At 42.0% G+C, this 27,069-nt stretch overlaps 1 protein-coding gene and 1 pseudogene across 4 annotated transcripts in view; both read right to left on the bottom strand.

Moving 5' to 3' along the window:
- Ube3d (ubiquitin protein ligase E3D) overlaps positions 1-27,069 on the bottom strand; it is a 200,799-nt gene that overhangs the window by 66,893 nt on the left and 106,837 nt on the right. For 3 of the 4 annotated variants that reach the window (XM_045160992.1, XM_045160991.1, XM_045160993.1), the window contains one exon: positions 8,762-8,900. The exons of the other annotated variant lie outside the window; for it this stretch is intronic. In XM_045160992.1, coding sequence (XP_045016927.1) covers positions 8,762-8,900 — 139 coding nt within the window. The remainder of the gene's footprint in view (positions 1-8,761; positions 8,901-27,069) is intronic. 4 annotated transcript variants of the gene reach the window in all.
- On the bottom strand, positions 20,789-26,916 carry LOC105944137 (annotated as a pseudogene).

Here is a 27,069-nt window from a genome sequence, read left to right as displayed (position 1 = left end):
ATGAGACTATAATTTTATTGTGAAAAGGCAAGCATAGCTGGCAGGATCCACAAGGCATGTGGGTGGCACTCCCATTGTTCCTTATGTTACAGTCTGTGCGTCTCTGATGGATATTAGGGAAAAAGATACTGTTGCTGCAAATGGCACAAGTATGATATACAGGATCCAGGACAGTCAAAGTGGATGAGCTGGTACTTTCTTCTGATGCAACTTTTGTAAGATGAAATCAACAATAGAATCCTAAGACCTAACTCTGAAGCATGGCTGTATGCACTAATACTTAAACTTGCTCTTTTACTTACTTACTACTTTCTTTGCCTTTAAGATGGGAGTTGATGAAAGATTAAAAAAACAAGAACATTCAAAATAGTCAAGTGGAGGAAAAAGCACCTTTGGTTCTGAGGCTCTGTGTTCTTGGAATCTCCAGCCACATCCAGGAGCAAGTGGATGGAGCCGGCCCTAAGGTGCGGGAATGGGTAAAGATGGTTTCCTCCGCTCAGACACTGGACTGTGGGGCATGCCTTCTGCATCTCACAGCCATGTATGGGTTCTGAACAAGACTTCCCTGAGTGTTGTCAGTGGGAGTTCAGTCATAACTCAGGCAGTTTAGCCAGATAGCTTAATGTTTTAGCTGAACCTTTGCCAGGATACTACTTAGATACAGTATTTAAGGCAGGTGAGAGCCAATTAAAAGAAAAGTAAAGCCAGGTGTGGTGGCACACGCCTTTAAACCCAGCACTTGGGAGGCAGAGGTAGGAGGATCGAGGCCACCCTGAGACTACATAGTGAATTTCAGATCAGCCTGGGCTAGAGTGAGACCCTACCTTGAAAAACCAAGCAGAAAAGTAAGACAAGTGCAGGATGGGAATACAGAGCTTTACCACAGGCCTGCAAGGTCTTTGGACCGTCTCAGTATGTACCATGGGACACCAAATGCGAAACTCCCTCCTGTGTACCATTCAGATCTAGGTGGCCACCAGGAGAACCTGTAGCCACTAATAGGATAAATGGCATTTTTCATGACCATAAATTTTGGAAACTGCAGAGATGACCACATCTGTCACTAAGCATGTGCTAAGTAGTGAACTCCACCTTGGCCATCTAAATCTTCATAAAGAGGGCAGATCAATTTCTCCATCTCTGGGTCCTATGTAAATACTCATCCTATAAAATATCTCTAGAGAGAACCCTTCTACACTGTCACTAGGAATGTAATCTTATACAACCATTGTGGAAATCAGTGTAGAGATTTATGAGACAGTTAAAAATAGATTTACCATATAATATGACCAAGCTATTCCACTCCTAGGTATATATCCCAAGGACTCTTCTCACTACCTTAGAGAGACAGAGATATTCATACAACCATGCTTATTGCAGCTTTATTCACAGTAGCTAGGAAATAGAACCAGCCTAGATGTACCTCACCTGATGAATGGATAAGGAAGATGTTGCACATTTGTACAATGGAATTCTATTCCGTGGTAATGAAAAATGAAATTTGTAGGGAAATGGATGGATCCAGAAAGGATTATGCTAGGTGAGGCAACCCAGGCCCAGAAAGCCAAATATCACATGTTATCTCTCATATATGGATCATAGTTACAAATGTTCAGATTTTGTGTGAGTTGGATTAAAAATAGGTACCAGAGGCCAGTAAGCTAGAAAAGGGCTATAAAGGAGAGAGGAGAGGGAGTAGAGGGGGGAGGAGAAGGGATGACTTAAGGGGATGGTACTGCATATATGTAAGAAGATGGACAGATTACTATGGGTGGTTTGGCCTATAGGGAAAGAGATTGAGTAAAAGGAATGTGGAGGGAATGTTCAGCACTGAAACATCTCTATCACACCTTCCAAGATTCAGGGTCCATTGCAGAAGGGGTGGTGAAAAGAATGTTAAGAACTGAGGTAGGACTGCTTACAATGCAATTGACCAGACAGAAATTGGCCTCAATATCCATGACCTCGCTGTGCCTAGCATTAGCTTCACAAAACCCTCTCAAGAGGAGGAAAAGATGATGATATCAAAATAAAAGAGTCTAATGGAGAGAGGGAAGGGATATGATGTGAGTATGGATCTGTGAAGGGGAAAGTGGGGGAGGGGAGGGAATTATCATGTTTTTTTGTCTGTAATTATGGAAGTTGTCAATAAAATGGGGGAAAAAATAAAAAATACCTCTAGAGAAAGTTTCCCTAATGCCAATGGCCTTTGTGAAATAAGATTCTATATATCCCTCATCTAGTCAGGTCACATTGCCCTTGAATAACATGAACAACCCTAAAATGTCTTTTAATTAAAAAAAAAAGTTTGAAGCCAGGTGTGGTGGCGCACACCTTTAATCCCAGCACTTGAGAGGCAGAGGTAGGAGGATTGCCATGAGTTCAAGGCCACCCTGAGACTACATAATAAATTCAGGTCAGCCCGAGCTAGAGTGAGACCCTACCTCAAAGAAAAAAAAAGTTTAGCCAGGCGTGGTGGCTCACACCTTTAATCCCAGCACTTGGGAGGCAGAGATAGGAGAATCGCCGAGAGTGCGAGGCCACCCTGAGACTACATAGTTAATTCCAGGTCAGCCTGGACCAGAGTGAGACCCTACCTCAAAAATCCAAAATAAATAAATAAATAAATAAAATAAAGTTTGTATAACCAAGACTTACTACAAGAAGCACTATTATCTAGGTGTTCTGGAGCCAGGCTGTGCTCCCCAAGCCTGTCAGTAACTGTGTGGGTCTGGGCAAGTTCCTTCCTTGGTTCATTTTCTACACTTATAAAGTAGGATGTCTTCCACATGATACTGTGTTAAAAAATGAAATAAACTAATACCATATATTCTCTCTTATATGGAGAGCCTAGCTTCCAATTTTTGTGTTTGTATATTTAGGTGGGCCCACAAGAGAAGAAAAAAAGAGGCTTTAAGGGAGAGGGGCAGAGGGGTAATGCAATGAATGTGTGTGAAATGAAAGTGTGAGGGTGAATAGTGGAGGTGGGAAGATATGAGCAATAACGGAGTTGGGGGTGGTCAAGGAGATAGGGGAAGGAGGAGATTGGGGAAGAGCCAACTATAACCACGTCCATATGAAAGAGCCACAAGGAAACCTGCTACTTTGTGAAGAAAAAAAATGAAATGAGGCAACAAATTCAAATCCCTGAAAATAGTAACTGGGGCCAGGAGAGATGGTTCAGTTGGTAAAAGACATGCCATTCAAACGTGAAGACCTAAGCTTGATTCCCCGACACCCATGTAAAACGTGAGCGTGGAGACACAAATGGCAATCCCAGAGACAGGAGCGTCCTTGGGCAAGCTTCCCCAGCCTGAGAAGCTGAGCGAGAGAGCTTCGGGTTGTCAGAGACCCTGACTCAGTAAGTAAAGTATGAAGTGATTAATGTCAGGCTCTGGCTCCAAATGCATGTACAATGCAAATACATGCCTATTCGTACATGTGCACACACGTGCACTTATACTCAATGTAAACATGTACACACATATGCACATATTCTATACACACATACACATGCAAAAAAAGGGAACACTATTTGGGACACAGAAATCTTTCAACCAGTTTTAGCTATTAGTTATATGAAGAATAACCGTTATTGTTTAAAGCAGTAAGTTTTATTTAAAGCAATACCACAAGATAAGTTCACTACAAAGGAGCAGTGGGCTACTTGAGATAGAGTTCTCAGGAGCCTTTAGTCGTTTTTTTTTAAATATATATATATATATATAAATTTTTAAATATTTTATTATATTAATTTATAATTATATAATAATTATATTAATATTATATTTTTAATATTTTAAATATTTTTTAATATATATATTAATATATATATATATATATATATATATATATATATATATATATGCTGAGAGAGAGAGAGGGAGGGAGGGAGGGAGGGAGGGAGGATAGAGAGCAACTCCAGAGCCTGCAGTCACTGCAAACGAACTCCAGACACATGTGCTACCTTGTGCATCTAGCTTACGTAGGTCCTGGGGAATTGAACCAGAGTCCTTTGGCTTTGCAGGCAAGCACCTTAACTGCTTAGCCATCTTCTCCAGCCCTCTAATAGTTTTTATAATGCCTAGAAACACCTATGGAACCTGTATCTTTCTCTCTCTACCCAAAGACAAGTCAGTAACCTCTACAAGAGGAAAGACATTACAAATAAATTCATGGTAGTCTCTACTATGCACTGGCCCTTCCTGTGTGCATTTATCTATCTACCAAAGTACGGTCATTAAAATAGTCCTTCCACCTATCCTGGGTGTGTTTCCCTACTTAGCAGGAAAATATCACTACAATAATTGGTCCTGCCAGCCATCATGGGTTAGAATTCTAAGAAAAATGCATAGTTGCCGTGAAAATCAGCAGTGCCTGCCCAGTTCTAGGTCCAATCTGGTTCCACTGTCTTGTGCAAGCCTCAGACTGCCTGTTGTCGTGACAGGGCTTCCAGTGAGGAGACACCCTTCATCAGCACGGCCAGACAGTGGCTCTGCACGCCCATCCATGCCTGAGCCCCGAGCTTGCAGGCTGCAAAGACTGGCAGCCGAACAGCAGCAGCAAACTGCCAGCAGACGCACCGCAGCGCTCCCCAAATCCCTCCACCCTGGCTTCTGGCACCAAATGTTGGCCGTCATCCCCGTTTCCCCTGCCGTGCTCTGCGGTGCACACGGGAGCCTGGTCCTATATGCAATCACTCTGCTGATGGGAATTTTACTCACTTCTATAGGCTGAATTCTTCCTTTTTTTTTTTTTTCTTTCTCATTTGTACAAAGCTCCAGGCTGCAATTTCAATGCCAATACCTGCGTGAGCTCAGCCCTGTTGTGAATCTCCAATCAACTTCGTTAATAAATCTGACCCTGAGTCTAGCCTTGAACCAGCATAGAAAAGGTTTTGCTTTTGTCCCCAGATTTATAACACTTATGCCTGCCTCCCTGCTTCCCTCCAGCTCAGTTGTTTCAATTTGTAGCATGTCCCATTTTATTTATGCATCCATTCCCACATCCAGTATCTATCAGCTGCTTCACTCATCCAGGTACTGTTCTAAGGGTTTTTGGCTTTTTTGGTGCTGTACTGAACAAAATGTAACATTGTCCAGTATGAGTTACTTTCCTCATCACTAGGACAAAGCACCTGATACAGACAACTTAAGGAAGGAAGGAATTTTTGGCTCATGGTTCTATAAGTTTTAGTGTGCTGCAGCAGGAAGGCATGAGGGAGTTCATGAGCAGGGGTGTGGAGTGGCAGGCTGTTCACAGGACGGCAGACCAGAAGCAAAGAAATGCAGGCCACAAAGAAAGGGCAGATGCATCCATCCAAGGCCCACCCCCCAGTGACTCACTCCCGCCAACCAGGCCACACTCCTAAAGGTTCACTGCCTTGAAACAGCATCACAGCCTGAAATGCAGCATTCAAAAGATGAATCTGGGAGCACATTTCAGATTCAAGCTATGACACCCTTTGCTCCCACTCCACACAAGGGAATGAGCACAATCATTTCAATAGTAAAAGCAATGGGAAGAACAGGACTCAGTGAGGGAGCCAGGTTAGATGTCTCCGGTGGAGGGATTCCCAAGCTGAGACCTGAAAAGCTACAAGGACCCAGCCATGCAAAGACCCAGTGGAGATCACTCTCCTGGCAGCAGAGAGTGGCAATGTGCAGATAATGGGTTAGACCAGCTTGCAATAAGGAGGGGAAATAGGGCTTCAGTGTGATCTGCGCAGAGAGAATGAGAGGGAGGAAGAACAGGATGTGAGGTGAGAAAGGGCAGCTGGGCCTGGTGTGGGGGGCCAGCTTTACAGGGAGAAAAGGCTGGCTTTCCTCTCACTGCAGCAGGAAGAATTCTAAATGGGAAGCCCATCATCTCTTTTCTTGTCCCCACAACAGCTACAGGAGGAAAGCTCAGCAGCACTGTGATCCCCAGCTAACTCACACTCTATTACCAGGGAGATGATGGTACCGCAAAACAGAGCAGAAGCTGCGATGGTGACACTACTCCCAAAACATACGCCTGGCGACCCCAGAGAAGCATGATCATGTGATTACAGAGAACTTTACGTGTGTTCATAATAAGCCAAATTCTTTCTTTTGGGATTGAGCAGTGATGGCAACTCAAGCAGGGGTAGCTCTCAACCCCAAAGTAACAGTTTTGCTGAGCAGGCAGCAGTGCCCGGGGGCTCCCTCAGTCTGGAAATGTAAAGATGGCATCTGTAACAAGTGTCCTTCTGCTACATTACAGTTCTTCCCAAAATGGCTTTCAAAAAGATGTACATGATGCCGGGCGTGGTGGCGCACGCCTTTAATCCCAGCACTCGGGAGGCAGAGGTAGGAGGATCGCTGTGTGTTCAAGGCCACCCTGAGACGACAGAGTGAATTCCAGGTCAACCTGGACTAGCATGAGACCCTACCTTGAAAAACCAAAAAAAAAAAAAAAAAAAAAAAAAGATGTACCTGAGGGCTGGAGAGATGGCTTAGCAGTTAAGCGCTTGCCTGTCAGGCCTAAGGACCCTGGTTCAAGGCTCGATTCCCCGGGTCCCACGTTAGCCAGATGCACAAGGGGCGCACGTGTCTGGAGTTCCTTTGCAGTGGCTAGAGGCACTGGCGTGACCATTCTCTATCTATCTGCCTCTTTCTCTCTTTGTCTGTCGCTCTCAAATAAATAATAACAATTTTTTTAAAAAAAAAGATGTACATGAGAGACAGTTTCCAATTAAATCTCAAATGCAGGTCAAATTAATGACTATGCCTTACAATTATAAGACATGCCTAGTAGGTGTTACAAAGGGGAAAAAGCCAGTGTTTCTTTCCAGTGGGAATAGACACCTTCCCCAGTTCCTGATGCTTTGTCTGGAGGAAGACCTGCAGAAGAAGCAATCCTGGGCTGTGCCTGATGAGAAGAAAGCTTGCCAGCACTCACTGTTCACAATGCTCTATGAAGCTGGGAAAGTACACGTTCTCTGACAGTCACTCAGGAAATGGAGTGAAACCAGATGAAGTACAAATCACCATGAGTGGGACATGTGGCCACTGACATCCAGCAGGCTCCGGAAGCGCCTCTCACTCAGGGTGTGGACAGCACACTGGCAGGTCAGCCTTCTATGCATCCATGCTGACACTGTGCTGAAATGACCCCTAGACAAGGACAAGACCCCTGCTTTCTCTAGGAGAAGAAATACCAACTGGCCCTGTCCTCACAATCCACATCCTCCATTCAGATCACTGCAATCTCTCAGGTTACTTTGTGATAGAATTATCCTTAGTGTATAACACACTTTGACGGTTTTCCTATCTCCCCTAATATGGTATAAAATCTTAGAAGTCAGAGTCATTGCTTCCTGCTCAAGCATCCTGGGATAAAAATCTCAAGCAGTACATGAGAGAGGGAGGGGAATAAAAAATAATTGTCTTCTAGCTTTGCTTCCAGGAAAGAACCATGGCTAGGTTACTGGTGCCTTTTCCCATAAAGCTTTGTGGCCATGTAGAAACTTTATTTCATTTGTTATCTGCTGATTAAAACTTAGGAGAAACACAGATTGATATTGCACAATACTAAAATCAATTCTAGGTCATGATGATATAGCCATAAAGGTTTGTAAGTTTACTATAAAAGGAGAATGCATGTGTGGAACACCACCACAGAGGCAATCTCTCCCCGTGCTCTCTCACACCCCTCCATTCCCAGGAATGCAGCCAACCCTCAGACTGGCTTTAGGTGGAATAACTCCGTTAAGGCTAGGTGAGTCCAGCTTGGGCTCCAGCAGAGCAGGTATTCCCTGCCCAGTGCACTCCACTTCTCTGGCGCTCAGTGTCCCTCCAACACAATGAGAAGGTATTCTTTACTGACCCTGTGAGGGTCCAGGACTCAAGCTGATCAACAGAAACAGGCACTCAAAAGCCAGAGACCAAACTCTGTCAATGCCCATGGCTCATAAACAAGAAGCAAATCACACAGTTAATGGAAATGATTTTGAAGAGAATATGGATATGAATTATATTTAAACACCGATTTTTGGGGGCGAATTTCTTGATTTTTTTTCATGTCTTGTTTTTTATTTTTTTTTCAAAAGAACCTTTATTATTTATTTGAGAGGGAGAGAGAAAGAGGCAGAGAGAGGGAGGGAGAGAGAGAATGGGTACACCAGGGCCTCTAGCCAGTGCAAAACTCCAGACACATGCACCACCCTTGTGCATCTGGCTTACATGGGTCCTGGGGAATCAAATTGAGGTCTTTTAGCTTTGCAGGAAAATGCATTAACCTCTAAGCCATCTCTCCAGCCCACATGTCTTGTTTTTTAAGTATTTTTTATTTTGTGAAGGAGTGATATGGGAGGGGCTGGGAAGACAGCAGGAATGATGCCAAGAATGGAGGTTCACCATCTCTATGAACCATCCCGACAGATCCTGACTTCTATCTAACAGCAGCAGAGCTAGTAATAATGGCTAGACATCTCTATTCTAGAACAAAGCTGGGAAAGTGGCACCCACAAGCATTTTTGCCAGATATTTCTCTCAAGGTAGGGAAGATAGAAGTTGAGAAAGCAAGCCTGGGAATTAAGATAGCTATGGGCTTGGCCACTGCTAGACGACAGTTCCTGAATTCCAAGACTCCATAAAAAGAGATACACACAGCACTACACGCACTGTGCTTATTACGACTGTCCTTTGCGACCGTGGGTTTCCATGGGCTACCGCCTGCGAATGAGCGGATCTTCCGAAGACAATGACAGCTGCTTGTGAGGAAAGGAGCCGGTCTTTACCTGAAAGGAGTTCATGTGGCGCAGGGACAGGGGCAGAGAGGCATTGCTCCTCGAGAGGATCAGTAGCAGCTCCAGGCAAGTGGCAGAGGGCAAGGTGAAACTGTGGACGCTGATGTCTCTTTCCCACAAGCTAGCAAGCCTAGAAGACATACAACTTCTGTAAATGCACAGACATAATGAGTTTTTATATGCAATATATAAAAAACTTTCAGTCGTGAGAGAGAAAAAAGATACAAAAGGTAGAAATATGTTGAAAGCTCAAAAAGCCTTCTAAATGTGTATGCCCATCTGCTTTGATTAATGCTGCTCTCACTTTTGGTTAGAGAATTTCCTTTTAACAAGTGGTGGCAAATACTGGAGACACCCAAAACTCATCAAAATGACAAGAAATGAAAGCCAAGTGCCCAGCGTTGGACAATTCATCTCTTGCCAGGGCCAAGGGGATGCTGCAGGGAAATTGGAGGACTGACCCACAGCTGCTCTCACTGCTACGCCAGAGAACCTTCTCAACCGAGATGGCACGTGACACTGAGGAGGCTCAAAACTCATCGAAGCAGAAAATAAGGGGCTGTTGAGATTTCCAACACATCCTCCAAGGCTCAGGGAACACTGCAGAAGTGGGGGTGGGAAGAATGTAGGAGCCACATACGGAGACACTGCTGTCCCAACACGAACCAACTGTGGCATTTACACAGTGATTATGGATTCCTCACCAAAACCTGCACTGTTCTGAGTCCAAACACAGTTTGATATGGAGGATGGAGAAAGACAAAAGGAATGTGACAACCAAACAGGAAGAACTACTTTGAAGGAGGAGGGTCCTCAATGCAATGTGGGTGGGAAGAGGGAACAAAATAAGAACATGACCAAACTACATATATTCATAAAGGCCCTAATAAAAAGTTAAAATAATCAATCCAACTGACCCTTAAAAGATAAATTTGGGCTGGAGAGATGGCTTAGCCTTAGCATTTGCCTGTGAAACCTATGGACCCAGGTTTGATTCTCCAGGTCCCACGTAAGCCAGATGCACATGGAGGCACATGAGTCTGAAATTCGTTTGCAGTGGCTACAGGCCCTGGCACACCTATTCTTACTCACTATCTCTCTGCCTCTAATAAATAAAAATAAAAATGTCTTTAAAAAAACAGATAAATTTTCCAGGCATGGTGGTGCACGCCTTTAATCCCAGCACTTGGGAGGCAGAGGTAGGAGGATCACCAAGAGTTTGAGGCCACCCTGGAAGACATGGTGAATTTTAGATCAGCCTGACCTACAGTGAAACCCTAGCTCAAAAACAAAAGATAAATTTATTTAACTAGGGACGCAGCTCAGCCTTTTAGTACAGGGCCCTGAATTTGTTTCCTAGTATATCAATAAAAATAGCTGGAGAGATGCTCAATGGTTAATGGCACTTGTCCGCAAAGCCTGACAGCCCAGGGTTCAGTACCCACAGAAAGCCAGATGCGCAAAGTGGTGTGCGCATCTGCAGTTTCTTTGCAGGAGGCTCTGGTATGCCCATATGTGTTATCTCTCTCCCTGTTATAAATACACACATACATATTTAAGCTGGGTGTGGTAGCACATGTCTTTAGTTTCAGCACTCAGGAGGCTGAGGTGGAAAGATCACTGTCAGTTCAAGACCAGCCTGAGGCTACAGATGAATTCCAGGTCAGCCTGGGCTAGAGAGAGACTCTACCTCAAAAAAAAGTAAGTAAATAATAAACAAATAATTTACAAAGTAAAATGCTCAAAATCCTTTTATAGCTTGTTGGTACAGAACACATAAATAAATGTATTAAGCATTTTCAGCCACCACTTCCTGTTCAAAGCATAAAGGTCCAGGTCATAGGAAATGCAGACCCATTTAGGTGGAATTTGTTGAGAGGGGTGGAGGGCAGTGGTGGCTAGTACATCAAATGTCTTCTATGCTCTGTATCTTCCTTCTGAGAGAAGGCAAACGTGTAGAAACTGACAAGGCTGGATCTGTAGTCCCAGTTTTTTGATTCCTCATATAGGCTTAACCAAGGGAAATCCCAGGGAGTGAGGACGAGAAAACAACGTGGCTACAGCACAAACGTGTGCTTCCACGTCTTCTGTCTGAGCTGCCAAGTATCTCCTGTCACTGTTTTCACTCTTAAAGAGGACTTCATACAAATATATGACATATATTTACTTTATATATAGATGTATTCTCATTGTCATTTTTATACACTTACCTCAGCAAAGCTAACTTCACCCCAATCACTGGTGACTAGTGGAGGCTTAGGGACCCTTGTTGAGGCATAATGGATTTGAACACTCTGTAGATGGTGAGTCATGGCAGGTGCTTTAGCTCTACTGCAAGCAGGTGATTGATTACACTGATACATTTCTGATGTGGGTAGCGAGTTCTCTCTCCTTTGAAGCATCAGCCAACTGGCTAGAGTGGAATAGATACTGCACAGCTTCCTAAATATGATTCCGTTTCTGCAAGGTCATGTTTGACTGTCTTTTCTGTTTCAAATATTATTACTTTTTATTGGCTGGTTCTGCCATTCTTTCTGCTTTTACCTCATTACATAACATTTGCAGCATTTCTCCAAGATAGAAATAAGAATGCTGCTTACCTATCTAAAAAAAGCAAACTTTTTTTCTCTACTCCAGGGGCTCTAAGCTCACTCTCCACCCACCGGCTTACATGCTCCACAAGCCACACAGTCACTTCGCACCCTGCACAGCATTAAGCCACAGGTTCTGCAAGTGCTGTAGACAGTTTCTGGCCCTGAAGGCTGCTACTCTTCACCATGAACTTCTCTTCATCCAGAAAGATCCACACAAGTATCATTTCCTTGGCAATATCCAAACTTATTATGACTCTTCCTACTGCCCTACTGGTGTTCTTATTTGGAACCATTCACATGTCCAATCCCACAGGACCAGAGATGGATGAATTCCAACTTTTGTACTCTTACTTGGAAATAAAGAATAGAATTTTTTTAGCCAGGTGTGGTGGCAGATGCCTTTAATGCCAGCACTCAGGAGGCACAGGTAGGAGTATCACTGAGTTCAAGACCAGCCTGACACCACAGAGTGAGGTCCAGGTCATCTGGGTTAGAGTGAGACCCTATCCAAGAAGTGGGGGGGGGGGGGAAGGAAGAGAATTTTTTTGTTCAAATTAAGTACTCAAAGATTATATTCTCAACTCAACTCCACCACCTTCAACTGGGTTCACTAACGCTACTTCTAATATGAATTTTTTTAAAAAAAATGTTTTTAACTTTTTTTCTGAATTGGATCTCAGCAGAAACCACCAAATATTACCTTGGATTGTGAATGTCCCTGAAGGTGCTCTATGAACCCCCAAAGCCTGGCCCAGGCTAGTCAAGCTGTGGCCCTCCAGTGAGGGTTTCCTGGAGGGAGTGGGCCCTGGGACCTGCTGGGGCTGCTGCGTTTTGAGTGGAAGCATGGTCACGGTAGGGTCGCTATCTCATCATTTTCCAGTCTCCATTTGCCAGTACTTTTTTGAAAAAAGAAGGGGAAAGTATAAATACCAAATATTTTTACAATTTATTTTGGTTTATTGTGGTTGATAAAAGCTCTCCATTATGATTAGTCTTTAGGTCCAGACCTGAGGTTTCCATTACTTATCCTGTGCCTACCATGTCCATCCAGAGGGTGGGCCAGGGACACTGGCTGTATTTGCTGTATCAACTCCTACAAGACTCCTGAGTGGCACAGGCCCTGCTCACTTCAGTGACCAAAGAGGGCACATGACGGCCCGGTACCATACAGTGAGTGAATGGAAAGTTGAGCCTGAACTATGTACAGCTCAGAATATTTTCATCTCTTTGTTAATTTTATCCTCTTAAAATGCTATGTTGTCAAATAACTATTCCAAAACTTGAAAAATCAAATGAAAATAAATGCTGGCGAGGATGTAGAGAAGTAGGAACACTCATCCACTGTTGGTGGGAATGTAGGATGGTACAACCACTTTGGAAAGCAATATGGAGACTCCTGAAAAAGCTGACTATAGAGATACCAACAGACCCAGTTATTCCCTTACTGGACATCTACCCTAAAACCTTCAAGCCACAGACCAGAGAGATTTGCTCAACCATGTTTGTAGCGGCTCAACTGGTAATGGCTAAGAGCTGGAATCAATCCAGATGTCCATCACTAGAAGAATGGATAACTAAGATGTGGTATATCTATACAATGGAATTCTATACAGCAGTAAGAAAAAATGAAACAAAGAAATTTGAGAAAAAATGGTTGAACCTGGAACAGATCATTCTCTGTGAACTTACCCAATCACAGAAAAAAAAAAAAAATCACATAGTCTCACTCATCAACAGCCCCTAACCTGAATCTACCCAAGATACCTTACATACCCAGCAAGCATCTCATGGACTAGACACTAGGAGGGATGGGGAGGGAGGAGAGGGCATTGAAGGGGTGGGAAACGCTAATCTAGACCCAAACGGCAATGGTACCATAAGATTTTACTTCCTAAAAGGCAGACCAAATGGCTGAACCTTCACCAGGCCCTTACAGGAAGCACCTGAACCACAAGACACTGGAGAGGGTAGGATCAAGTCTGTTGCAGTCTGGGTCGCATTGCTGTTAGAAATCACCCAACCAAGAGCAGCTTCTGGGAAAAAGAGGTTTATTTTGGCTTAGAGGCTCGAGGGGATGCTCCATGATGGCAGGGAAAAACAATGGCATGAGCAGAGGGTGGACATCGCCCCCTGGTCAACATAAGGTGGACTATAGCAACAGGAGGGTGTGCCAAACACTGGCATGGGGAAACTGGCTATAAAGCCCATAAGCCCGCCCCCAACAATACACTCCCTCGAGGAGGCATTAATTCCCAAATATCCATCAGCTGGGGAGCTAGCATTCAGAACACCTAAGTTTATGGGGGGCACCTGAATCAAACCACCACAAAGTCTAACCCAAATCTTCTATATCTTCCCTCCCTCCCTCCTTCCTTCCCTCCCTCCTTCTCTCTCTCTCTCTCCCCTCTCTAACTCTTGTATATTAGTCTTTTTTTTTTCCCCTCATTTTCCTAGTGGGCACTGACCTGTAACTCCTAGCTTTTGATCAGAGAAACCTACAAGGTTTCCTAAAAGAATGACAGATTTTTGTCAGAGTACTTGATGACCCATCAAAGGTCAGTGGTAAGACCCTATTGCTGAAGACTCCATATGCAGCTGACACGTAAAATGGAAAAGCATGGCTGGAAGCCAGGAGAGAGTCAGTCCCCAGACAGTCAGCACGTCTAGTGCCAGAAGGTGCTACATGGGCGACTGCGGGAAATGATCAATATCTGTCCAAGCAACTCATTGTATAACCTAATTAGCAACAAATAACCTGGTGTGATGCCCACATAAGTGCAATAGTGGCACACAGCCATGGTGGGGAACCAACTGCTCTTGATTTGGCTAACTGATCCCTTCAGTGGTACGGGACCCATAGCTGGAGCTGGGAAACAAGTCAGAACAATATCCAAACATAAGTCCACTCCCCAATATCAAGCTACCATCAATCATGGCCTACAAGAAGGCCTACACCTACTAAACTCTCTATAAAAAAAGGGTTATCTCATTTGTCCTGGTGCTAACTTACTCTCTGTTGGAGAATCTGCTTCTCTTTTTCAGATAGATGTAGATCCTAAGGACAGAGCCACCCCATCATACCTCAAAAGGGCCCCGACTGAAACTAGGGAAAATTGGCAAAATAAGCAAGGGTGCTGTTTTCCTGATGAACCGGATACCAGCACAAGGGGGAAGGAGACCAACACAGAGAAAAATCAACTCCTACCAAATCAGAGAGTCAGAGGCTCAGAGGTCCCCAACACCTCATCACTAAAGCAGACTAAAAATGAACCCAACACGGCTCAGGGAAATTTTTCAGAAGAGGGGGATGAAAGAATGTCAGAGCCAAATGTTGGGGCATGATATGCAGAGACATTTATAGTACCAATAACTGTGGGCTAACTCCACAAAGCACGACCCATATACATCAACAAGGAGGGGCCACTGGGGAGGGGGTAGGTCAAGGATGAGCCTAATAATGGTACCAAACTGCCTGTATTTGCTGAATAGAAAACTAATTTAAAAAAAAAAAAAGAAAGAAAGAAAAAGAAAGGTAGCATGTGGCTACGCATGGGAAGGTACACACACATATGACAAGTAAAAATAGCTACATGGCTAGAAAAAAAGATTAGGAATCAATATAGCAAATAACAATAGCTATTTCATTTACAGGGAAATAACATGCTGTTAAGAATGTGTTCTTTACACCTTGTATTTTCTCAGCATTACTTTTATAGTCAGGAAAGTGTAGTATTATGGTGTTGATATGATTCCTAGTGCAGGTGAAGGAATACTGGAGTACTGTTTAAAGGTTCAACTCTCAGCTGAATGGCTATGGTATGAAGCATCAAAATGGAAATTCACTGACTAAGGGGACAGCCCAGTCATGAAGTACTTGCCTTGCAAGCATGAAGACCTGAGTTCAACCCCAGTATTATATAAAAGTGACAGGCATGGCCAGGCTTGGTGGCATACACCTTTAATCCCAGCACTTGGGAAGCTGAGATAGGATTGCTGTGAGTTCGAGGCCAGTCTGAGGCTAATTCCAGACTAGAATGAGACCTTACCTCAAGGGGGGAAAAAAAACAGGAAAAAGAAAGTGACAGGCATGATGACATGCACCTGTAATCCCAGCACTAGGGAGACAGGCAGATCTCACTGGTGAGTAAATACAGACTAATTGGCGAGCTCCTGGCCAATGAAGGACCCTATCTCAGGAGAGATGGCTTAGCTGTTAAGCACTTGCCTGTGAAGTCTATGGACTCCAGTTCGAGGCTCTATTCCCCAGCATCCACGTTAGCCAGATGCACAAGGGGGCGCACGCGTCTGGAGTTTGTTTGTAGTGGCTGGAGGCACTGGCGCGCCCATTCTCTCTCTGTCTCCCTCTCTGTCATTCTCAAATAAATAAATAAAAATAAACTAAATTTAAAAAAGAGGATGAATGGCATCCCTGAGAATGCCACATGCACAAGAACCCCCACACATATGCATACCCACACACTATAAACACACACGCACAAGGAACGTTCAAATAAAAAAGAAAATACATTAGCATTGCCTTGTCACTCATCAGCACATCATCTTGGTCTAGTTTAGGAGTCTAGTTTCTTCAGAAAACCCTGAAGTCAGTACTTGACCCATGTAGTGTGTCAAAACATCAAGATATACACAGAAGGACATTTTTACACTAATGATTGCCTGGCTTAAAAGTACTTTTTTAAGCCAGGCATGGAGGTGCACACCTTTAATCCCACCACTCTTGAGAGGTAGGAGGACTGCTGTGAACTTGAGGCCAGCCTAAGACAACATAGTGAATTCCAGGTCAGCCTGGGTTAGAGTGAGACCCTACCTCAAAAAACAAAAAGTAATTATGAGAAGAGTGATGCTAGGTCATCTTTCCTCCAAAGCTTTAACTAGTGTTTTCACACCAGTTTTTCCAATTAAGAAAGGTGAAAAGGAAAAGAAAAAAAAAATAGCTTGGCCTACTCAAAATTTAGTTTTCTTAAAGCAATCACCATAGTTATATTTTATGTGGATCATAGGACATATGTTGACAAAGCTGAATTGTCCCTTGTAACTATCTATGCATGGCTCAAACATAATACAAACACCTGATAACTAGTGATTAAAAACATACAAGAAATATAGGGTTGAATCTGGATCATTTCTTATATTGCTTCAAAGGCATCAGTGATGATTTGATTGGAATCAGTCATCTCCCACCATAAATCAAGAAGAAAGAGACTTCAAAGGGAACAGTGAACCAAACATCAATTGAAGGTCATTTCCGTGCTTTTAAAGCACGAGGATGGAAAAGCCTTCCTAAGAGACCAGAACTGTCAACCAGTGACCTTAGTCTAAGAGACCACAATGCAAGCTGAAGACACACCATCCTTGTTTCTAAACTGCTGCCTCAAGAGAACTCCCTAGAGAAGTAACTCTGGTCTATATGTTTTGAAAGAGGCAACGGGAAGAAGAAAAAAAAGTCTGCTATCTTTCTCTTCTAACAAAGGTGAGATGGAGAACGAACAAGCCAATCAATATCAAGAACATAACCTGAGAAAAGAGGAAGGTGGAAACAGGGAGGTCATTTAATTCAGATTGGAATGACAGAGATGTTACAGGAAGTCAAAACTAAAATTAATGCAGCACATTGTACAGAAGAAAGATATAACAGTATGGGAAAACCCAAGATGGAAAATGTTAACCTAAATCTCATACCCTTTATATTTTAGTAGATGATGTAGACAGCAGACAGCCTATTGGAGATATTCAAATAGGAAGTTTTTTATGAGCTGGCATGGTGGCACACACCTTTAATCCCATCACACAGGAAGCAGAGGTAGGAGGATTACTGTGACTTCGAGACCACCACCCTGAAACTACATAGTGAATTCCAGATCAGCCTAAAGTGAGACCCTACCTTGAGAAGAAGAAAAAAATGTTGTCTATGCCTATATATATCAGAAACTTAGTTTAAAAGCTATGCTGAGGCTGGAAAGATGGCTTATAGGTTAAGGCACTTGCTTGCAAAGCCAAAGGACCCAGGCTCAATTGCCCAGTACCCACGTAAGCCAGATGCACAAGGGGGCGCAAGTATCTGGAGTTTGTTTGCAGTTTTTTTCTTTTTAAAGCTGCAATGATAATAAGCCCATCAATTTAATCTCTCAAAATAACAAAGCAGGCAAGGGACCATAACTCAGCCCTGAATAACTACTTAATATATAACTTGCAAAAACTAAACTTCAGGGCTGGAGAGATGGCTTAGCAGTTAAGCGCTTGCCTGTGAAGTCTAAGGACCCCGGTTCGAGGCTCAATTCCCCTCAATTCCCCAGGACCCACATAAGCCAGATGCACAAGGTGGTACATGTATATGGAGTTTGTTTGCAGTGGCTGGAGACCCCAGCGCACCCATTCTCTCCCTCCCTCCCTGTCTGTCTGTCTGTGTGTGTCTCTTTCTCTGTCTGTCGCTCTCAAATAAATAAATAAAAATAAACAAAATTTTTTTTTAAATCCTAAACTTCAAAAACATCTTAGGAACCACTCTCAAGCACATGCCATTTAAAAACCATTTAAACCATTTAAAAAAAGTATTAAAACATAAAAACAGATCCTGAAAGATGCAAGTGGCTTATATACCATAAGCCTATTTCCTCATATACAAAATAGGTTCAACAGACTAGAGATGTAGCTCAGTTGGCAGAGGGTTTAGCAGGATGCATGAAGCCCTGAGTTTAATTCTTAATCCCAAGCACCTCATAAACCAGGCATGGTGGTGCATGTCTGTAAATCTCTTGAGAGGTAGAGGTAGAGGTAAGAGATCAAGATCATACTCAGCTACAAAGTGAGTTCAAGGCTAGCTTAGAATACCTGTGACCCTGTGTCAAGAAAAAAAAAGTGCAGGGGAAAATTGTTTATTTTCAGTAAAACACGAAAACTCAATAATAATTTTTGAAAAAATATTTTATTTGTTAGAAATGACTGTATAATTGCAAAACACCAGTTGTGGGTAAAAATACTTTGCTTAAAGAAGAGAACCTATCCTATGAACTAGCCTTTCAGATACTTCATAACTATAGCAACATTGCTAAGAACATAAAAATTAGAAGTCCTGGTCTAAAGAGACCAGTTGGTCCCTCAGATCTTAAAAAAAACCTTTTTATTATAGAAAATTTCAAATACACAAAAGTAAGAGTGACAAGGTTAAGAGTCTCATGTATCTGAAACTGAGGGAAAATGATTAACCCTCCAGACATGGCTGGCTAGATCTGATCTGCTCTTAGTTGACTCTAAAAGCCATCGACCTCGCAGGCATAATAGATAGTGCCTCAGTCTCTTGGGTTACCATGGAAATTGTTGATGAACTTTGACTATGCACATAAAGACCACTTCCTACATTTCAATCACTTTTCTCCAGTTGCTCTTTGGAAAGGTGAATCAGTAACTTGTTTTCTGGTCCTTCAAATGGCTGTCTCATGAATGAACTCCCTTTTGTAAAAACTTGTGTCAGTGATTGGCATGCTATGGGGCAGCAAAACAAGTTGGCTGGGTAACATACCCAATACCTGGCTTTAAACCATCATTCTTACGTGGCCAGCCTTGTTATATCAGCATCTCTACATACTACCCCCTACTCTGAATTTTTCTGGAGGTAATCCCAGACAACATACCTCAAAAAGATACTTAGTTTTTGAAAGATACCCAACCCAGCATACAATTTATTACACTTTGGTATTTTACTTAGGACAATAAAAATATTCAAACTTAAATAGTGAAGGTTGCATGAACCTGTGAATACACTAAGACCCACTGAATTTTACCCTTTAAAGGAGTACAAGCTTATGAGATATATATAGTATTTTATTTGAACACAAGTAAAATTGAGGGAAAAAATAAATTAGCTTTAGGGATGTCAACAACTCTAACCACTGTCTCACACTGAGATGGAATATTGAATTCATTGGCCCAATTATACAAGAAGTAATTAGTAAGGAATTAGTAATACTCCCAACAGAAAAAGAAATGCACTGAAGTTTCTACTATAATTAATTCTAAATAGTGTTTGCTTGCAAACACATGAACATGAGAAAAATTGGTCTCTATACCATGTTGCATACATTTATAAGTTTTAAATCTTGTAACAGTTATCTTGTAGATGGGACAAAATAACCAACCAAAAGCAGCTTATAGAAGGAGGGGTTTAATTGGGCTTACAATTTACAGATCAAGTTTCATAAAGACAGGAGGAAGGCATGGCGGGAGCAGGCAGGTGTCACATCTCCACATCAGCAGGTAAGAATTCTAGAGAGTGAGCTGAGTACAGGGCTGAGCTGCAACTCCCCAAGGCTCACCCTCAGTGACATACCTCCTCCAGCAAGGTTCTGCCAGTAGGAGACTGAGTACGATGCTTTATCACAAACACATGAGGCTAAGAGAGTCATTTTACATTCAAACCATCACAGTGTTCACTTGTATTTGATTATTCTTCTATTCCCATTCCCTGCCACAGCTGGGAAAAATCACTCTCCAAATCATTCACTGTCATGTAATTTGCGCTTTGTTCTTCCTTTAATTTTCCTAAGAAATTTCTTATCACTTTTTATCCTGAGATAATTGTAGATTCACAAGCAGTTGTAGCAGACAGTAAACAGATTCTGTCATTTACCCTGATCTTCCTTATGGTAGGATTCTGAGTGACTACATTGACATTGATACGTGTGTGTGTGTGTGTGTGTGTGTGTGTGTGCGCGCGCGCGCACGCATGTGCATGTGTGTAGTCCCATGGTGTGTCACCATGGATGCAGATGATGCAAGAGCACTGACAGTTCCACGGGTCTCTGCAGGACCTTTTAGAGGCACAGCCACTTCACTTCTACCCTCTTTCACCCCCCATACCTGCCCACCATCTTCACGACTTTGTTAGTCCTAGAGGGATCTATGAATGGATTCATATAATATGGAATGTCCTGAGATTTCACATATTTCTCTAGGCTAAAAGCCTCAAAATTCAAATATTGGATATGATAAATACATGCTTAAATTTCTTAATTTGAATATCATCAATTTTTTTTTTCTTTAAGCTTAAAACTTTTGGGGTACTATTTGAGCAATCTTTTGGAAGATTTGAAAGAATTTTTATATGCTTCCTCTCACTTTGGTCTTCATAAGGAAGACATGATGTCTCCCTACCTTCCTCAAAGTCACTGACTGCCACTGGCCTCCCTCTACCGTCAAGTCAACTGCCATGGCACGGGTAACTCTAACAGTAGCCCATGGTGTATACTTCCACATTACATCTTGGGTATCTTTTCTACCTAACTCTTCTCACTCCTGCTATGAACAATGTTATAATAATGCCATGCTACCTGTTATGTCCTTAAATTCTTTTTTTTTCATATAAAACTTTTATTTAATTTACTGTACACATTTAAATGTTAGGAAATCATTAGGTAGATCCAATTTCCTCTGTGGGTATAGTTTGACCTTCAGTTACCATTTTCCAAGAGCTTTCCACTAGCTTATTCCATATTGTATAATGTGCTCGTAAGTGGGTGTGTAAAGACAGCCCTGAAATCGTCTTAGAAGATTTGGTTGCTCAGATTGAAGGCTGTGGACCGCTGAAACTTCGCACTGGAAACAAATACTTGTCCTTGGAATGAGAGGGCCTTCACTCACATCAATGAAGTCACCAATCCTATGTAGCCTTACTATTCTCTCAGGGTTCTGAGATGCCTTCTCTTCTATGAAGTCTGTTTTATACTTGTTGTGCTGAAATATTCTAATGCCACTTTTTCTTCAACTTCTAGAGTTTCAAATGGCAGATCTTTATAGATTAAAGTATGAGCATCTTTTGTGAAGGAACATAAGTTATCTTTTGTTGGCATCCAGGCATCCTGATTCTTATCCAAAACTACCTCATAGCAGAAGGCTCCAGCAATTACAGGAACTTCTGGAGCCCTGACCAAACTTACCATATACTCATCTTTGAATGCCTTTTCTATCACATAGCCCATCATCATGGCACAAGAATGCCAATACGCCTTTTTCACTTCTCTTGGATCATAGTCTTTGAAGGTAAGAAACTTAATTTCACAGGACTTGGTCAAAGGCTTATACATGTCCCAAGGCTGTCCATCCACAAGAGCCACAGTGAGTTTCTTGCAGTACCACTCACTCCAATGCACGGCACAACTGTAAGAAGTTGATATGTTTTTACTCATCACAAAGACAGTGCCAAGGTCAGTTTTCCCAACATGCTTAATTTTAACTTCAATCTTTTCTGTTCAGGATGCTAATGATAACTGTCTGTTTTTCTCTTTATTAAAGGGATATTTATGCCAGTTCAGTCGATGACAGTTGAGCAGCTGGCGATGTTGCTATAAATCTGCAGCCAGCTCTGCCACCCAGGGCGGCCCACCAAAGATGCATCGCCCCTGTCACAGCAGCCCTGTCCCTAAATTCTTGTGTCTGGTTTGTATAGGTGCAACTCTCAGGAGAGGGCTTATCAGGTTGAAGAAAAAATGCACTATCAAATTTAATAAATGTATGCAAAATTTGCACCAACTCAATTTTCTATAACCAGCCATAAGTGTACCCCTTGTCCCAAACTACCAGCAACAATGAACTAAAAGAATGAATTTGAAAGGTTTGGTGGAAAATTATGATATAATATTTGTTTTATATTTGCTAATGCCAGTAAAGCTGAGTTTCTTATAACCTGTTTGTTGGCTGCTTTCCATAAATGTTTCTCTTCCCCACATGCTAGAACTTGAACCAAGAGTCTCACAGAGGCCAAGGCTTTTATGTTTTTTCTTTTATTCAGGTATGACATCAGGAGACCTTAATTATCAAGCCTTTTCTCATCAGCTTGTAAGCAATACTTAAAAGCAAGTTACTAGTGCCAAAACTTTTTCAACTGAAATCAGTAAGATAAGAATGTTGTTACTGATCAATACTGACTTGTAAAGGAGGCCAGGCCAGGTAGTACAGGCAAGAGACCAGAGCCTGCCGGGCTACACAGCAAGCTCAAGGCCAGTATGGGCAACTTAGTGAAATGTGTCAAAATCAAAAGTTAACAAAAGGGTTGGGGATGTAGCTCAGAACACTTGGCCTGGCATATGTAAGGCCTTAGGTTCAATCACTAATGCCAAAAGAAAGAAAGGGAAGGAGGAAGACAGGGAGGGACGGAGGAAGGAACAAAGGGAGAAAGAAGGAGGATAGTTTGGAAGGGGAATCTAGAAACTGATGTAACAATACAAACATCCCATTTAGAAGTAACTCCTAGCACAAAACGTCTGCATTAGCAACATTAGTAAATCTAACCATTGAGGGGAAGTCGTCAAGGAGAAAGTCACCTGGCACATACTTTTGTTTAAGCTTATTCCATTACCAGAGGAAATCAGTTGAAAAGGTAGCCAAGAGATGCATCCGCATCCCTTCACTAACTCTCCTGAGTAACGAGAAGTTGAATATGAGGACTGGGCATGATAAAGGACGGCCAGTCTAATAACATTCCCACACTGGGCATCACCAAGCTCCCTGTCCATCAAGGCCACCTCCAACGCTGCTTCCCCTGCCCAGAGTTCCCTGTCCATCATGATCACCTCTAGAACTGCTCACTGTGCCCCAGAGTTTAAGTTCTTTGCCAATGTGGATATACACTGCTTAGGATGCAGAAGACCCAAAGGAAGAGATTAAGATGTTTTCTTTCCTTTGTTTAAATCTGAATGCCTTGCTTTAGTTGCTTGTTTAAAATATTTATTTATTTATTTATTTAAGAGAGATATTGAGTATGCTAGGGCCTCTAGTCACCGCAAATGAACTCAAGACACATGTGCTACCTTGTACATCTGGCTTACGTGGGCACTGGGGAATCAAACCTAGGTCCTTAGGCTTCACAGGCAAATGTCTTAACTACTCATCAATCTCTTCAGCCCTAGGTTTTTTTTGTTTTTTTTTTTTTTAAGTATGTGTGTATACACATACATGTGGATGTCAGAGGCTGATGTTCGGTACTTACGAAGATACGGTCATTGAACCTAGAGCTCACCAATTCGGCTAGCCTGGCTATCCAGATTGCCCTAGGATTCTAGGATCTCTGCCTTCTGAGTGCTGGGATTACAGGGGTACAGTGCCACACCAAGCAATCACATAGGTGCTGGGGATACAAACTCAGGTCCTCATGCTTTTTGGCAAGTACTTTATCAACTGAACTATCTCTTCAGTCCCTCCTTTAGTTTGCAGAATATTTCATGTGCTGGCACCATTAATATAATACTAAAAATATTGTTTTGTTTGTAAATGTGTAAAATGATTTCCTACACCGAGCATAGTGAACAGGTTTTCTTTGTTTTCCAGTTCAAAGTGACTGGCAGTGACTGTGGTGAGGAAGATAGTCATACTATGTCTAGTCTCATCAGAAAAGAGATAGGCTTGATCTACCCACTCACTGCTTCAGAAGGGGGTATATCCTGGTAGTCTACATGTTTACTATCCCTTTGTTTTCACAGCTCTGCCTGAGCCCACCCTCAGATGCTGTTTCTTGGGAATCTATATAACCTTCCCCTATAAGACGAAGTTGGCCCTGTGTAATTCAATTCAGATGAATTAATCTTGGCCAATCTTGGTACTCTAGTGACTGACTTGGATAACCCTGATTGTCGACCAATTAGATGACAAAACTCAATGACTAAGAATCTTGCCTGCTGGTCTGAAACGTCCCTCAAAAGCCTGCAGGTCAAAGGCTATGTCCTCAGTTTATGGGATTACTGGGAGGTTGTGAAACCTTTACAAGGCAGGGTATGTGGGGAGAAGTTAGGTTACAAGGATCTTGTAGTCACCTTTTCGCTGTTGGGTTAAAACATGGAACTAGAAGATCTGATGGAAGGAAATGGATTATTTCAGATGACAGTCTTGACAGGAAGTTTCATTATGCAAATAAAGCATGGTAGAGTAGAGGCTGAGCATCACTTCTTGTCATGTCAGCTGGGAGGTGACAGCAAGAGTGAATGAACTCTCACAAGAGGGTCTTGGGCTATAAGACCCAAGGCCTACTCCCAAGTGACATACCTCCTCTAGCAAGGTTCCACATCCCAAACTGCCACCCGCTGGCAATTGAGTATGAGGTTTAAGCACAAACCCATGAGGCTATGAGGAACACTTCACACTCAAACCACCACAAGGGGGCATGACTTTGACATGCATAACAGGACTTTGCCCTTCTCCCTTCCCCTTTACTTCCAACACACTTCCAGCATGCTGTACTGTCTCACCAGAGGTTCAAACACAGGCCAACTGACCATATACTAAAACTTTCCCACCTGTCCTAATAAGCCCTTGTTCTTTTTAAGTTGATAATCTCAGGTATTTTGTTACAGTTATGGACAGCAACACTGTTCCACCATGAAAGATAATGACCGAAAGCCAAGATCATGTCTCCTGCACAGGAGTTTATGATCTTAGAAAATTCCTATGTGTTAAAGCCTTGGACATTTTTGTGCAGCCAGTAGAACTCTGGTAGAGGTAGTTTTAAGTTTTCTCTGAAAAACAATCCAATAAAAGTTATAAAAGGTATGTATGGAATTGTCCTGGGTTAACTCAAAACCTTTAAAGTATATAATCCTATAAGTTTAAATATACATGAAGGCTGGAGAGATGGCTTAGCGGTTACAGGCACTTGCCTGCAAAGCCAAAGGACCCAGGTTCAATTCCCCAGGACCCACGTAAGCCACAGGCACAAGGTGGTGTATGGTATTGGGAGATCCTTTGCAGCCAGTGTCTGGAGGTCCTGATGTGCCTATTCCTTCTCCCTCTATCTGCTTCTTCCCCTCTCTCATAAATAAACAGAAGTAAATATACATGAAGATAGTCAGGTATTTTTCTGTATTGTTTACACTGCAAATCTCAATAATTTCAATAATTAAAAATGATCTAAATAGGAACCACTCATATGACCAAAAAAGTACCTTTTAAAGAAATAGTCCTTGTAAAGAACCTGTTCTCTTAAGCTACTTTATAATCAAACCATCACCAGTTAAATTTTAAAATAAATCTGTTTAAAAGTGTGATGTTGAAAATTATGCTAACATTATTTTTAAAGCTATGCAAGTAACATGGAATTTTTAAAGCTATGTAAGTATAGTGAAATTTGTTGTTTCTGCTATAAATAACTGAACCAAAAGGTTTATTCAGAAATTCTCAAGTTATTAGATAAAATTATAAGACCATGAACCAAGTTGGGCTCCTTCAGGTAGGCCAAAATAATCCATTTCTAAGTCATCTGGTACATATTAAAAAAAAAACAAAACACCTCCTTTCTACAGATTTGGAAGTCAATTCCTCTGTGAGAACTTGATCTATACAAATCTAAATCAAAGCAATAAGATCTATCTAGTAACCAAGAGTCTCCTCTGTTTCATAACTGTGATTTACACACTACCTGAAGCCTAAAGACCCCTACTTATGAAACTAGCAAGTATGCTACAAAGATTGGATGAATTGAGAAGCACCCTAGAAATATGCATCACTTCAGAGAGTAAACATTCCACTAGTTATTTTCTAACACACAAGCAAATGGGTTGTGGAACCTCATTTCATTTCAACCTTCAAAGGCCAGCATTTTATTTATCTTTTTTTTTTAATAAATATTAAAATCTTAGCTTCTCTTTTCTTGTCACTATGCCCTTGAAATGAGCTACCTCTTATAAGTGACTTTCACTATTTCACATTGCATTTATTTTGGTATGAAGTAGAAACTTAAAAACTGCAGGTGATTGTCCCCAAACAGTACATGAGAACATAACTGTGTGTGGGTTACATATGGGTTACTCAGACACAATTCTAGAAAGGTTTTTCAGTTACTATGGAAAAGTAGTGAAAGTAAAGTGACTATCCAATTTACCAATGTCAGGATGCTAACTTATTATTTTTTAAAACTGCAATATATTCTCCTAAACATGAAAACACTTCCATCATCTGAACCTGCCATACCAAAATAAGAAGTGATGGATAAATTATAAAATGAAGAAAGATTAGGATATAGAAAAAAATTGATTTTGATGATGTAAATAAAATGGCTTCAGCCAGATGTGGCCAAACACCCCTATCATCTTAGCACTTGGAAGGTTGAGGCAAGCGTTTTGCGAAAGCTCATGGCCAGCCAGCACTACCTAGCAAGAGTTTATCTCAAAAAACAATGAACCAAATAAAAAGGGTTATGCGTTATTTTTAAATAACAAAAGCATCATTTATCACTAAAACATTTTGTTCAGTTATTGATAAAACATTGAAAACGTGTGGTAAATTAACAAAAACATATTTTTCGGTTGAAAAGCACAAAATCATGCTTTTGTTACCTGAACTCATCTCTGATTTAGACCCAAGCACTTTCTCCAAATCCATGCCTCCATTCCTTGTACAATGAGTCTTACTGCAAAAAATACGTCACTGCTTTAAAGAATAAAACCTCTAAACCTCAGGACCTATTGATCTGAGCTCATAGGCAAAGTCACCATGAACCAGAGAGATGGCTCCATGGAGCAGGGCACTTGCCCCTAAAGCCTGAAGGCCTTCCATGTCATAGGGCTCCAAATTTGACTCTCCAGAATCACTTAAAAAGCTGGGCAAGGCCACGCATGTCTATAACCACAGACCATGGGGCTGGGCAGGAGAGCTGGGGCCAGACTGGAGAACCACTGGGGCTCACTGACTGACAGGAACTCCAGGTTG

Source organism: Jaculus jaculus, chromosome 10 (assembly GCF_020740685.1).
Source record: "Jaculus jaculus isolate mJacJac1 chromosome 10, mJacJac1.mat.Y.cur, whole genome shotgun sequence".
Classification (NCBI taxonomy): domain Eukaryota; kingdom Metazoa; phylum Chordata; class Mammalia; order Rodentia; family Dipodidae; genus Jaculus; species Jaculus jaculus.
The sequence above is the reverse complement of the archived record's forward strand: the minus strand, read 5'-3'. Positions and strand labels throughout refer to the sequence as shown.